At 37.3% G+C, this 13,208-nt stretch overlaps 1 protein-coding gene across 2 annotated transcripts in view; it reads left to right on the top strand.

The window, feature by feature from the left end:
* Positions 1-13,208, top strand: part of LOC150095258 (uncharacterized) — a 512,519-nt gene that overhangs the window by 419,779 nt on the left and 79,532 nt on the right. For both annotated transcript variants that reach the window (XM_090410467.1, XM_090410466.1), the window contains exon 21: positions 12,236-12,505. In XM_090410467.1, the coding sequence (XP_090266593.1) occupies positions 12,236-12,505 (270 nt within the window). The remainder of the gene's footprint in view (positions 1-12,235; positions 12,506-13,208) is intronic.

Raw genomic sequence — 13,208 nt, 5'->3', positions numbered from 1 at the left:
GCACCAGATATCAGATCCTTCGCCATAGACAGATCATAGAAAAATATGAAGAATTCAGACTCCCTCTGGTAATGTTTCTTAGACTACTCTGAAGCTTTTGACTATGTTCAGCATGTGAAACTGTAGAAGTAATGAAAAGAATGTGTTTTCCTGAACACACTATCAGGTTGATAGCCAACTTGTACAGGGTCCAAGAAGCCATGGTAAGAACAGGTGTTGGATTGAGATTGGCTTCAGATTCGAAAAGGAGTTAGGCAAGGATATTTACTTTCTCCTCACTTCTTTAATACATATGCAAAGGACATCATGTGTGAAGCATTGGATAAACTCAAGACAGGAATTAGGATAGGTGGTAGATTGATCAGTAATCTGAGGTATGCTGATGATACTGCACACTTCTGGAATGACAAGGAAGTACTTAGGACAAATTCTTGATAAAGTTAACAAAATCAGTAATAATAACGAGAAACTTCAATTCATTCCTAGCAAGACAAAGATTATGGTTCTCAAATGAAATACAAACAGGGAAGCTGTTGAGAAACAAGTGTCCTTTAATGAAGAAAGAATTGAAGAAGTCAGCAAGATTGAGTACCTGGGATCCATTATTAATGTGAAGAATGCTGTTCAGAAGAAGGTTAGGAATGGCTAAAACAACAGTCAGAGATCTGTGTAAAATCTGGAAGAATGGATCTATCTCCATAGGAACAAAGTTGAGGATTTTGGATGCAGTTGTTTTTCCAACAGCAACTAATGGATGTGAGACTTGGAACGTAAAGAAGTCAGATAAGAAAAGAATAGCTGCAGAAGGCTGTTGAGGATATCATATGCTGAAAGATGTACAAATGAATGGATGTTAGAAAATAACAGTAGAACTTTAAGGCTCCTTAAGTATATTGACAGAAGAAAGTTAAAATATTTTAGACACATTGAAAGGATGGAAGAAGGACTTCTCAAAACACTAATAGAGAGTAAAGTTCCTGGAAAAAGAGCATGGGGGTAGACCATCAATGAGATGGATGGATGGTGTGTGTGGAGTGACTGATCTTTAGAGAGTAGAAGCTGCCAGAAAAGCATACAACAGGACTATATAGCAAGGCCTGGTGTGGCACATCACTGAGCATCGGAGTGACCATACAGCAAGCAACGATGATGGAAATATTAGGAGAATTAGAAGTGAAACAATCAGAGGTGTATTAGGTGTTGTTTGAGTTAGATGTTAATAAGACTATGGGAATGGATGACATATCACCATGTATTCATAGGGCATGTGCACAACAGTTAGCTGTACCCTTGACCTGGTCATTTAATGAAAGTCTTGCAGTTGGTAGGGTTCCCAAGGAGTAGAAAGTAGGCAAAATAGTATCACTCCACAAGCATCGTTCTAGGACAGACATTTCCAATTATAGACCATCTGTATAACGGGAGCTGTAGTGAAGGTGTTGAAGAGATTGGTTAGGAATAGAATACAGAATTGGGTTGATGGACATAGCATTCTTTATGATGGTCAGGATGGATTTGTAAAGGGTAGGTCATGTTTTAGCAATTTACTTGTATTTTATGATAAGGTAACAAGTGTATTAGATAAGGGAGAATCATATACAGTGATATTCTTGGACTTTGCAAAAGCATTTGATAGATTACCACATAAGTTGGTATACAAGCTGCAGAATAGACAGGAATAGATAGTATATTTGTTAGATGGATTGCAGATTGACTCTCTGAATGATACTAACAAGTTGTGTATGATGGAGCAGTGCCTCAAAAACTAAGGGTAATGAGTGTCATGGCCCAGAGTTCTGTTCTTGGACCCACTTAACTTGTTTGTAAATTATATATCATGTTGGACTGACTGGGGATCTTTAGTTGTTTCTTGATGATGCAAGGTTGGGGAGAATTATAAGTATCATTGCTGATATTAATTTCCTTCAGGAAGATTTGAATAGACTTTTGCCTTGGAAAAAGGAGTGGGGTTGTAGTTTTAATATTAACAAGTGAAAGGTGTTGCATTTTGAAGTGTAGAAATATAAGACTGTGTACAACATCGATGATGGCATACTGCAGGAAGTGGATGAGATACAAGATTTGGGAGTGATGGTTGACAGTAAACTGAAGTTTTGATAGCATATTAAAAGTGTTAGAAAAACTGCACATTGTAGTCCCACTATAATAAGAAGTACTGTAACATGTAACGATAAAGAAGTGGTTGTATCACTGTATAAAGCAATGGTCAGACCACACCTAGACTAATGCATGCACATTTGCTTACCTGTTTTTTAACGTGATGTGGAAACATTGGAGAGGATCCAGAGAAGAGTGACTAAGACATTATCAGGACTTTGGAATACTGGCTATGTTGAGGTTTGAAGAGATGTGGATTGCAGAGTTTGACAGATAGGAGGAAAAGAGGTGATATAAGAGACATTTAAGTTGGTGAGAGAACTTTATTGGATTAATCCAGAGGGGATTATAAAAAGAGTAGAAGGTGAGAGGAGAAGAACTAGAGGCCATCCCTCGAAATTATGTAAGATTGTGGTGAAGAGGTATGTGAAGAGTAGATTTTATACATGGAGAATTGTCACTGAATGGAAAGCATTACTAGTATGTTGTTAATGCAACGAATGTTAAGGATTCAGTATGATAAATATGTTGTAAGTTGAATGAACCTCCTACAATGAGTCTGCCGACTCCATGGAGGGTGCAATAATAATAATAGTATTCCATTTACTGAGATATTTTTTTAAAAATCTATCTGGGTGGATCACTATAACCATCAGGATGTTTAACATCGACAATCTTATAAATAACTGGAGACTCATTGGCATTGTATATTGCCTCATGCATCCACTCCTAACTTTCCATATTTTCTATCATCAGACCTACCTTGTAATAGCATGAAAGTAGATTCTCTATAAATAAAAACCAAGTTCTAAACTTCTTACCTTTCTAGTTTTATTTATGGCCCTTCTACTTATTATTATTATTCTTATTCTTAGGACAGACCTCCAGAGAGTCATTAACTCATCAAGGGATGCCATACTAATCGCACCAGATGTCATATGTGTTTTTGAATTCATTCATGCTACTTGCACACACAAAACATCCAATAGCAATCCATTTCAATCACACATCACTCTATGAGAGAAAAATTTAGCCCTCACCTGCTTCTTGACAGCATTCATTCTCAACTTCTAAGGATACCCTTGTATCCTTTCTCCATCCTCCATAGATGAAAATTCCATCTACTGATATCCTGTATGACCCTTTCAGAAGGTTGTAAGTCTGAATCATATAACATCTCTTTCTCCTGTCTGTCTGTCTACAGCTTATAAATTCTCAATCTGTCTTCATAATTAGTATTCCACAATCCCAATATCATTTAACATTGCACTCTCTCTCTCTCCACTATATCAGAATCACCAAGAAAATTAGGAGAATAGAACTGCATGCAATAGTCCAAGCAAGGTCTTATCAAGGCCTTGTGAAGTAGCAAAATAACTTCCTTATCTTTACATGTCAAGGTTCATTCAGCATTGCAATTATTTTCTGAATTGTATTTACAATCTTTGTTATATGATCCTTGAACTTTAACTTCCTGTATACTATAACTCTGAGATCTTCAGCCTGGTCAGTTTCTTCTAGCTTTATCCCAACAATATAATATAGCATTTAATATGCAATCACACCAAAATGTCTGATATTACTTTTATTAATTGCCATTTTCACTTGCCCACTATTCCATCATATTCAAATCATTCTGCAAGTACCACATATCAGCTGAATTCCTGATTCCCCTGCCTAACTTTCCATAATTTATCATGTGGCATAATCAGAAAATAGCTGTATGTCACATGATAAATCCTTCCCAATGTCATTCTTGTACAGATTGAATAACAGTGGTCTAAGGACTGAACCGTATGACACACTTATTAAATCTTACACACCCCTCCCATATATGACTTTTTGATATTTGTCAATCAATTATCCTTTCATTCAGGCTAATAGTTTATAATCCAATCCCATATTCTCCAATTTATGCAACAGTCTTCCATGCATTATTCTGTCAAAAGCCTTAGCAAAGTTAAAAATTATCATGGTGTATACATTCACCTTATCTAACTCAGTGGTAGCATTATTATAGAATGTGAGCAAGTTGCTAAAACATGACCTTTCCCTAGTCACTTATGCTGTTCATTGCAAAGTAGCAATTAGATAACAATCCATTTCTCTATGAATCCATTTCTAACCAACTTTTCTAAAAGCTTCACCATCACTACTGAGATACTGATTGGTCAATAGTTGGCTACATCAGGCTTTGCACTGGAATTATTACATAAATTATTTTTAATTCTTGTGGAATCTTCCCTGTTCTGAGACTCGGATTATCTGAACATTCGTGTGTTGAGGCTTAAGTGCTGTGAAGAATTCATGTTGGAGGTTTAATGGAATATTAAAAGCACTGAGAAAGGATTAAAACTAATTTTAATACTTCCAATATTTCGTATCCGTCACAGAGACATCTTCAGGGATTACAAAAACTTTTTGTAACAACACACATACAAGTACAATACATTAGTGAGTGAAACTAAAGTCCTATTTAGGTGGTGCACCCACCTAGATAGGACTTTAATTTGCAGGTGGCTTAGGATGTAAAGAGGGATCTCTGATAATTAATGTTTCCCAAATTTTTCTTTAGTTTCACTCACTAGTGTGTTGTATTTGTGTGTATATTGTTACAAAAAGTTTTCGTAATCCCTGAAGATGTCTCTGTGACGGAGACGAAATATTGGAAGAATTAAAATTAGTTTTAATCCTTTCTCAGTGCTGTTAAGATTCCATTAAACCTCCAACATGAATTATCTGAACATAATTTTACCACCTGTGCAGATATCCATCAATCCCTATTGCAGAATTCTTGTTCAGTTTGTGCATCACCTTTAGTACTTCCTCTTCATACGCATGAGTTTCCTCGCACAGTGATGAGGTAGCAGTGAGTTCAATGTTGCATATGCCAGATCATGGCTGATCCAAGAGTATCTGATGCCCCTAGGCAAAGAAAAGTTAGATGCCCTATACATTGTCTATCAATATATATTTTGTCATACTCGCACAAAAATCTGGTACCTTGAAGTCTTAGCTCCCATAGACGATTCCATAGGCCTAGGTTCACCTAATGATAAAACCGGCCCTGTACCAGGTTGACAGCTTTTAGCAAAATGGCTACTCATTACTTGAACAATCTCTTCTGCATCAATCACCCGCATTCAGTAGAGTTATTCTTTCTTTTACTTGCAGCATAATGATAGAATTCTTTTCAGGCTGGCTTTAACTTGTAGACCAGTTTCTTGTCATATTCAGACTTATCTTTCCATACAAAACTTGTGACCTTTCTGGCCTGCTGCTTATAATTATCATAACTGACATCATCCATATGCACACGGTATTGTATTCCTTCCACATCATCTTTTTCTTGTGAATCTCTTGGTTAATTATATTACACATCCATTTCACTCCTGCTCTATTTATTCTTTGACCTCTAAGGACACATTCTAATATTGCATCATTTAAGTATTTTTTAAACTCTTCCATGCACTGTCAGTATCTTCCCTTCCAACAACTGATAGCATGGCACAGAATCCAATATACTACTCAGGTGGTCATAATTTCCTCCATTTTAGTTCAGCATGTTATCTTTTCTGAATGAAACATTCATGAAATAAACCGTCACCAAGCTAAGCATCAACCTTTACAATCCACCATCAAGAACTACTCATCTCCCAGGACAAAGCAACCATATTAGTAGATACTTTACCATAGGCAAGCATTAAATGAAATTGGAAAACCCAATGATAGTGATCAAGACCACATCCATGGAAAACAACATCATAGGGATCTAAACCCAAAAGAATACCATAGTTTTTTTGGGTGGTAGATGGACTGAGTCCATGACTTTTTATCCCATCTGATTGAGAAAATCTATGAATGGGATATTATTATTGAGCTATATAAGCTCTGATCATGGCAGGAAGATAACAGCAATAGCCGAGCCTCAGTTAAAACTTCATTGGCTACAACATTGTCATCCATTACCCTCCCTAGGTACCCATTTTAGTTGCCTCGTACAACATGCATGGGCTTTTTTTTTTTTTAAAGTAAAGCGGATTCTAAAAATTAGAACGATCCCTAGACCACTCCATAGTGGCCGAAAGACTGCCCAACTCAGTGATGGGCTCCTTCCCCACCACCGAGCAGAACTGCTCATATTCTGAGGTAAAGCATCCTTTGACACAGCCCCTCACTGGGCCATGAAGAAAATACTTTCCCCAAAGACTCAAAATGCGCTCTCAGGGCAAACCCCCTGAAGTTTAAGCCCCCCCCCCCCCTCACCAAGAGCAAAATTGCAGAAGAAACCTGGGAGAGCGAGCTCTCGAAGCTCATCGTCCATTTGGTTGCCTCTTACGACATGCTTCGATTTGCAGTGGAGCTATTCTTATCCCAGCCACAGTCCTTATAGTCCTTATAAGGACTGGCTTAAAGGGGCGAAGCAAGAATGCTTTTCATCTTCTCCGTTATCTGTAGAGGACAGTGTAGGAATAAGGTGTTATTGAGCAATTAAAGCTCTGATCGTGGCAGGAGGGTAACAGCAATAGCCGAGCCTCAGTTAGAACTTCACTGGCTACAGCATTGCCATCCATTACCCTCCAAGGGTATTGGATTGAATGAATCAATCACCGCATCTCACGGTCGATTGATCAAAACATCAATCACAGTTAAATCAGTCACCAGCCACAGTTAAAGTAACGTAGAATTCATGTATTTTCCATATGCAAGTAGTGAAAAGGTGTTTCATGTAATTACTAAAATACTCTGGATTAAAGTTAGTTGTAAAAAGATTCTTCACTTGGTAATAATTTAAATTTAACATGCCAAGAAATTATATTTTTGTTTGTCCATTTATCCAAGTGTAAGCAAACTTTGTACACAAATTATCTTCATAACTAAGTTACTTGTATGAGAGGCTAATAACTTCACATTCACACATCCTTTCAGAGATGTATATAATGCTGTACATCATAGAAAGGACCATAACTTAAACCTTCTGAGTCTGCTCCCACTGATGAGACATTGGTAAAGGTCAAATCTGTCAAAATATCTTCAGGACTGAGGAAAGGTAGTGCAACACCAGGCAACTCCGAGCAAAGGTTGACCAAGCTACCATCACTCCTATCTCAGCATCTCCCATAATGCAAAACACATCTCCTTGCGGATATGTATAATGTTATTCATTAAGGGAAGGGCCACTACCCAGACCGGTTTCAACCTTTATTGAGGTCTCGTCAGTGGGAGCTAGGTCCACAGGTGGAGATACCAAGGCAGAAGCAATGGAGAGGTCATCTTTACTTATAGGAGTTGCCAAAAGGTGTGCCACCTTATTATTAAATTACTCTGGATTTAGAGAAAGGTGCTAAAAGTTTATTTTGCACTTGGTTAGACTATAATAAATTTAGTTTAATCCTTTATCCAAGTGTGAAAAAACAAAGTTTGCACCTGAAAATATCTTGAGGACTGAGGAAAGGTAGTGCAACTCCGAGCAAAGGTGGACCAAGTTACCATCACTCCTATCTCAGTATCTCCCGTAATGCAAAACACATCTCCTTGCAGATATGTATAATGTTATGCATTAAGGGAAGGGACACTTAAAAAGGAAACCCAGACCGGTTTCCCTTTGTTTACGTGCGGGGAAACCATTCCAAAAACTCGTAAAATCCTCCGGATCACCCAGTAATGAGCAACCCGCAGGATCAGAAAGTCAGAAACTCAGAAACACTCGTTTACTCATCTGGAAGGGTAACAGCAACTGCCGTGTCTCAGTTAACTTCGCAGGCTACAGCATTGCCATTCATTACTCCACCGCAGGCCCAATTAAAACTTCATGGGCTACAGCATTGCCATTCATCACCCAAGCTACCAACTAGTTTCAACCTTTATTGATGTCATGAGTGGGAGCCAGGCTCAGAGGTGGAGATACCAAGGCAGAAACAATGGAGAGGTCATCTTTACCTATAGGAGTTGCCAAAAGGTGTGCCACCTTATTATTAAATTACTCTGGATTTAGAGAAAGGTGTTGAAAGTTTATTTTGCACTTGGTTAGACTATAATAAATTTAGTTTAATCCTTTATCCAAGTGTGAGCAAACAAAGTTTGCACCTGAAAATATCTTGAGAACTGAGGTAAGGTAGTGCAACACCAGGAAACTCCTAGCAAAGGTGGACCAAGCTACCATCACTCCATTGTTCTGCCTTATCTCCACCTAGGGGCCTGGCTCCCACTGATGAGACCTCGATAAAGGTTGAAGCCGGTTTAGGTAGTGGCCCTTCCCTTAATGCATAACATTATACATATCCGTAAGGAGATGTGTTTTGCATCATGGGAGATACTGAGATAGGAGTGATGGTAGCTTGGTCCACCTTTGCTCGGGGTTGCCTGATGTTGCACTACCTTTTCTCAGTCCTGAAGATATTTTCAGGCACAAACTTTGTTTGCTCACACTTAGATAAAAGATTAAACTAAATTTATTATAGTCTAACCAAGTGCAAAATAAACTTTCAACACCTTTCTCTAAATCCAGAGTAATTTAATAATAAGGTGGCACACCTTTTGGCAACTCCTATAGGTAAAGATAACCTCTCCGTTGCTTCTGCCTTGGTATCTCCACTTCAGGGCCTCACTCCCACTGACGAGACCTCAATAAAGGTTGAAACCGGTTGGATGCTTGGGTGATGAATAGCAATGCTGTAGCCCGTGAAGTTTTAACGGAGGCTCGGTTGTTGCTGTCACCCAATTCTTGAGTGGTGGGGTAATGAATGGTAATGCTGTAGCCTATTAAGTTAACTGAGGCACAGCTGTTGCTGTTACCCTTCTAGATGAGCAAATGAGCGACTTTGCTCAGTGGTGGGGGAGCCTGCCACGCTGTAGAGCCAACAGAGTTTCTGTCTTTCTGATCCTGCGGGTCGCTCATTATTGGGTGATCCGGGGATTTTAATTTCGAGTTTTTGGAATGGTATCCCGCACTTTAACAAAGGGAAACCAGTCTGCGTAGTGGCCCTTCCCTTAATGCATAACATTATACATATCCGCAAGGAGATGTGTTTTGCATTATGGGAGATACCGAGATAGGAGTGATGGTAGCTTGGTCCACCTTTGCTCAGAGTTACCTGGTGTCGCACTACCTTTCTTCAGTCCTCAAGATATTTTCAGGTGCAAACTTTGTTTGCTCACACTTGAATAAAGGATTAAACTAAATTTATTATATACAGAGGCTAGTGATTTCACATCAATTGTTTCAGTATCCCATAAAGCAAAACACATATCCTTTCAGGTGTATCTAATGCTCTGCATGATGTAAAAACTAATCTGGGTAGTGACTTTCTGTGACTAATTCTAATCCAGGGTATTTTAATAACAAGGTGTTGATACCTTTCCACTGGTTGTAAATTGGATATATATCATTAATTTCAAAAGTTATAGCAGATGTCTTGCTCCAACTGATGAGATCTTAATGAAGTTTGAAATTATGTGATACTTAATCAATTAATTTGAAGTTACTAGCCTCTATATACAAGTACCTAGTTGTGAAGGTTTGATACTTCACACCCAAACTTTGCTTGCTTATAGTTGGATAAAGGATTAAAAAATAATATAATTTCTTGGCATCTTTATTTAAGGCAATTGATATGAAGTTATCAGCCTGTATATACAAGTAGCCTAGTTATGAAGATAACTTATGGGCATACTTTGTTTGCTTAAACTTGGATAAAGGATTAAACAAGAATATAATTTCTTTGCAAGTTTAATTTATGTAACCAAGTGAAAAACTTTCTACAATTGTATCACCGATTGGGATTTGAAAAAGGGCAAAAAAATTGAAATGGACAAATTATTGTTGACGACCATTGTGTTTTTAATTTTTATTTATGAAGTGCGTGTTCTTTATGTAGGAGGAGGGAATGACCTACCAACTTCCTTAATTTGTTTATACTAATTTCTTGGTAAGGTAATAATTAGGGCTGTCTAGACCTTCAACTACTGGCCAAAGTTTAATTTTCATGGATTTTTCATATAATGGAAGGAAACAGTGGCAGAATATGCTATTTGTAGTCATTGAAAAAAGGAGTGGGAAGTAGGATTTTTTTTGCTTTGAATGTTTTTTTGTGAATGGAGTATGATGCCATAATGTATTGGCACATTTCAGTAACTTTCTAATAATAAGGACCATGTATGACTAGTCTCTTGACTCCATGGAAGTCTGAAAATAATAATTATAAAAAGTATAGTTAAATTCCTAATGTATATTTTAAAAATGTGATTTCTGTAAGAATGTGAATGTAATTTAACTGTGATCGTCAGAATGGGTTTGTTAAGAAGAGATCTTGTATTACTAAAAATGTGACGAATGTATTGAACAAGAGAGATGCAAATACATTAGTATACTTAGTTTTTGCAAAAGTTTTTGATAGACTGCCACAAAACAAGCTGTCTGATGATAAATAAATTAATAAAATAAATAAAATAATTAATGATAAATAAATTGAAATGGATTTGATTGGATAACAGACTAGTGAGTTGGATCTGTGACTGGCTGTCAGATAGGCATTAGAAAATTGTGTATGGGGCTGCAGTATCCCTAAAGAGGAAAGTCATTAGAGGCATGTTGCAGGAGATTGTATTGAGGCCATTGTTGGTCAGCTTGTATATTAACCACCTTACTGGCCATTATGAATCAAATGTGCATCCTCATACGCTTCGTATCCATCATATATTTCAATGTAATATCAATGGTATTACAATTTTAATATGTACTTCGCATCAATATTAACTTGGATGTATATATACATCCTGGCTGGTAGCATGGTTAATGATATTGTAATGGGATTAACTGGTAATATCCAACTGCTTGCAGATGTTTTAAATTTGGGGACAACAATGCCGAGTGAAGTGAATGTGGCCTTACACGAGGACTTGAATAGATTCTACGAATGGGCATGTAAGTGGAACTGTCAATTCAGTGTTGTAAAGTGTAATGTTTTGAAATTTGATAAGCAGTAATGAGATGCAAAGTATACAATCAGCAGGGAAACTTTGAGAAGGTAGAAGAGATGAGAGATCTGGGGATAATGGACAAGGAGCTAAAATTCAGGACTCACATTGCACAAGTTATGAAGTCATCACATCAAGTGATGGGAATGCTGCAGAGGACTTTGGTATGCCAAAATAAAGAGGTTATGATTCCATTGTATAAGGCCTTGATCAGGCCTTGCATAGATTATTGTGTACAGATTTGGTCACCTGGTTATTTTCATGGTGATGAGGATATGCTAAAAAGGGTCCAGAGAAGATTCACAAAGGTGGTAACTGGTTTTGAATGTGGAACATGAAGACAGAATGAGGGATTGTAATTTGTAAAGCCTCATGAACAGGAATTGGGTGAAGGATTTGATTCAGACATGCAAGTTTGTCAGGGATTTGCAAAGTTAACACGAAAGAAATTTTTCCTAGAATGGGGGGGGGAGAACAAGAAACCATCCCTGGAAGTTGTATAAGAAGAGTGTGAGCAAAGGTATGAAGAGTGGTTGGTAAGTGGATTGCATTGTCTTAGTGTGTTGTGAATGCAGATAGAGTGAATGAGTTTAAGGCATGGTTTGATGAAGTTTGTGTGTGATAGTATGTACCTCCTGCGATGAGTCTTTTACTTCATGGAGGGCTGGGGTTAATAATAATAATAATAATTCATAATGTATATTTTTAAAAAACATGCATCTTATTTAAAAAAATTAGGTCACTGTATATTTAATATATATACTAGGGGGCTCCGCCCCTTGGTGCCTACAGCGGCCACAGTGCCCAACCCTCCGTGTTCTGGACTGCTAAGCGGTTGTCCTTGAATTCTGACTTGAATTTCGAAGACGCAACACTCAGGGGATACCCTGAGTGTCGAGTCTTCAAAAGGGGTTCCCCCCCCTCCCCCGCGAGTTCCAGACTGGTAGGTCGGTTCTCCTTGAATTCCGATGACTCGAATTTTGAAGACTCAACACTCAGGGTAGCCCTGAGTTTCAAAATGTTTCAAATAACTTGACAAAAAAAGTGACACAAAAACTTTACATAAAAAGGCTTATCATTTTATATATATATATATATATATATATATATATATATATATATTTTTTTTTTTTTTTTTTAGGTCGCTATATGAGTGCTTATTATGAAGTTCCTGGTCTAATGACTTCTGCTTCTTATTATTCTGAGTATAAGGTATATGGTACTGAAGATTGTGCCAAATATTGTACACAGGAAAAGTCTTTTCAGTGCTTATCTTTTGTAGTATGCAGAATACCAGAAACATTCATAAGCGGATTAATTGCATGTCGCCTTCAGGACACTCATTTTATCGATGGAAGGAATAGTGGTGGCAGACCTGCAAAAAACATTTCTGGATGTGAACATTTCTCTAGTAAGTTTATTATGTGAATAGAGGAGATAAAACTTGTTTAAAATTTCTGTTTTAAGGAGTTTTAGTTGAGCAAATAAATTAATATAATAATATGTACTGAAATGATTGTTAACAATCATAAAAAGTTGTTTTTTTGTTTTTACTATTTTTTGTCATACCAGTTATCACATTCAAATTTAGCTATTTTTGAAATAGGTACTATAAACATAATTTTGCTTTCTTTCTTCATTGTTACATGTTTTTCAGCATTCATTATGGAATAATTATAGGAACTGCCACCATGTTTGAATAATAACTTTAAGAAAAAATAAACTTAATTACTTTATGTTTCAATTTTTACATTATGGTCATCATCTGGAGTATACATCTCTAGTTTTATTATTAAAACAAATCCCACTGAGTCAACAGATTCACTCTTAAAGAGTAACATGTCTATCATATTTAAAAGGGAAGCAACAGTAAGATGGATTCTAACAAAGATATTGTTTGTGATGTATTAGGCCTGCTGGGTCTGTTACAGGGCTATCTTTAGCCCTCCTAAGTCGTACCTGTACCAAGGATAAGGTGACTAGTCCTGGGGAGAAAACCCTGCTGTCCATGCCCAAGACTGGCTAACTTGGCTATGGCTGAGAAAGACCCTTAAGCTCCTCACATTGGTGACAGGAATCGAACCTAGGACACTCCTTTCTCAGGCATTTGGTTG

This window comes from Typopeltis vanoorti, chromosome 20 (genome assembly GCF_054136105.1).
Source record: "Typopeltis vanoorti isolate ZY-2024b chromosome 20, IOZ_Tvanoo_1.0, whole genome shotgun sequence".
Classification (NCBI taxonomy): domain Eukaryota; kingdom Metazoa; phylum Arthropoda; class Arachnida; order Uropygi; family Thelyphonidae; genus Typopeltis; species Typopeltis vanoorti.
Note: the sequence above shows the minus strand (reverse complement) of the source record. Positions and strands in the feature narration are given on the sequence as shown.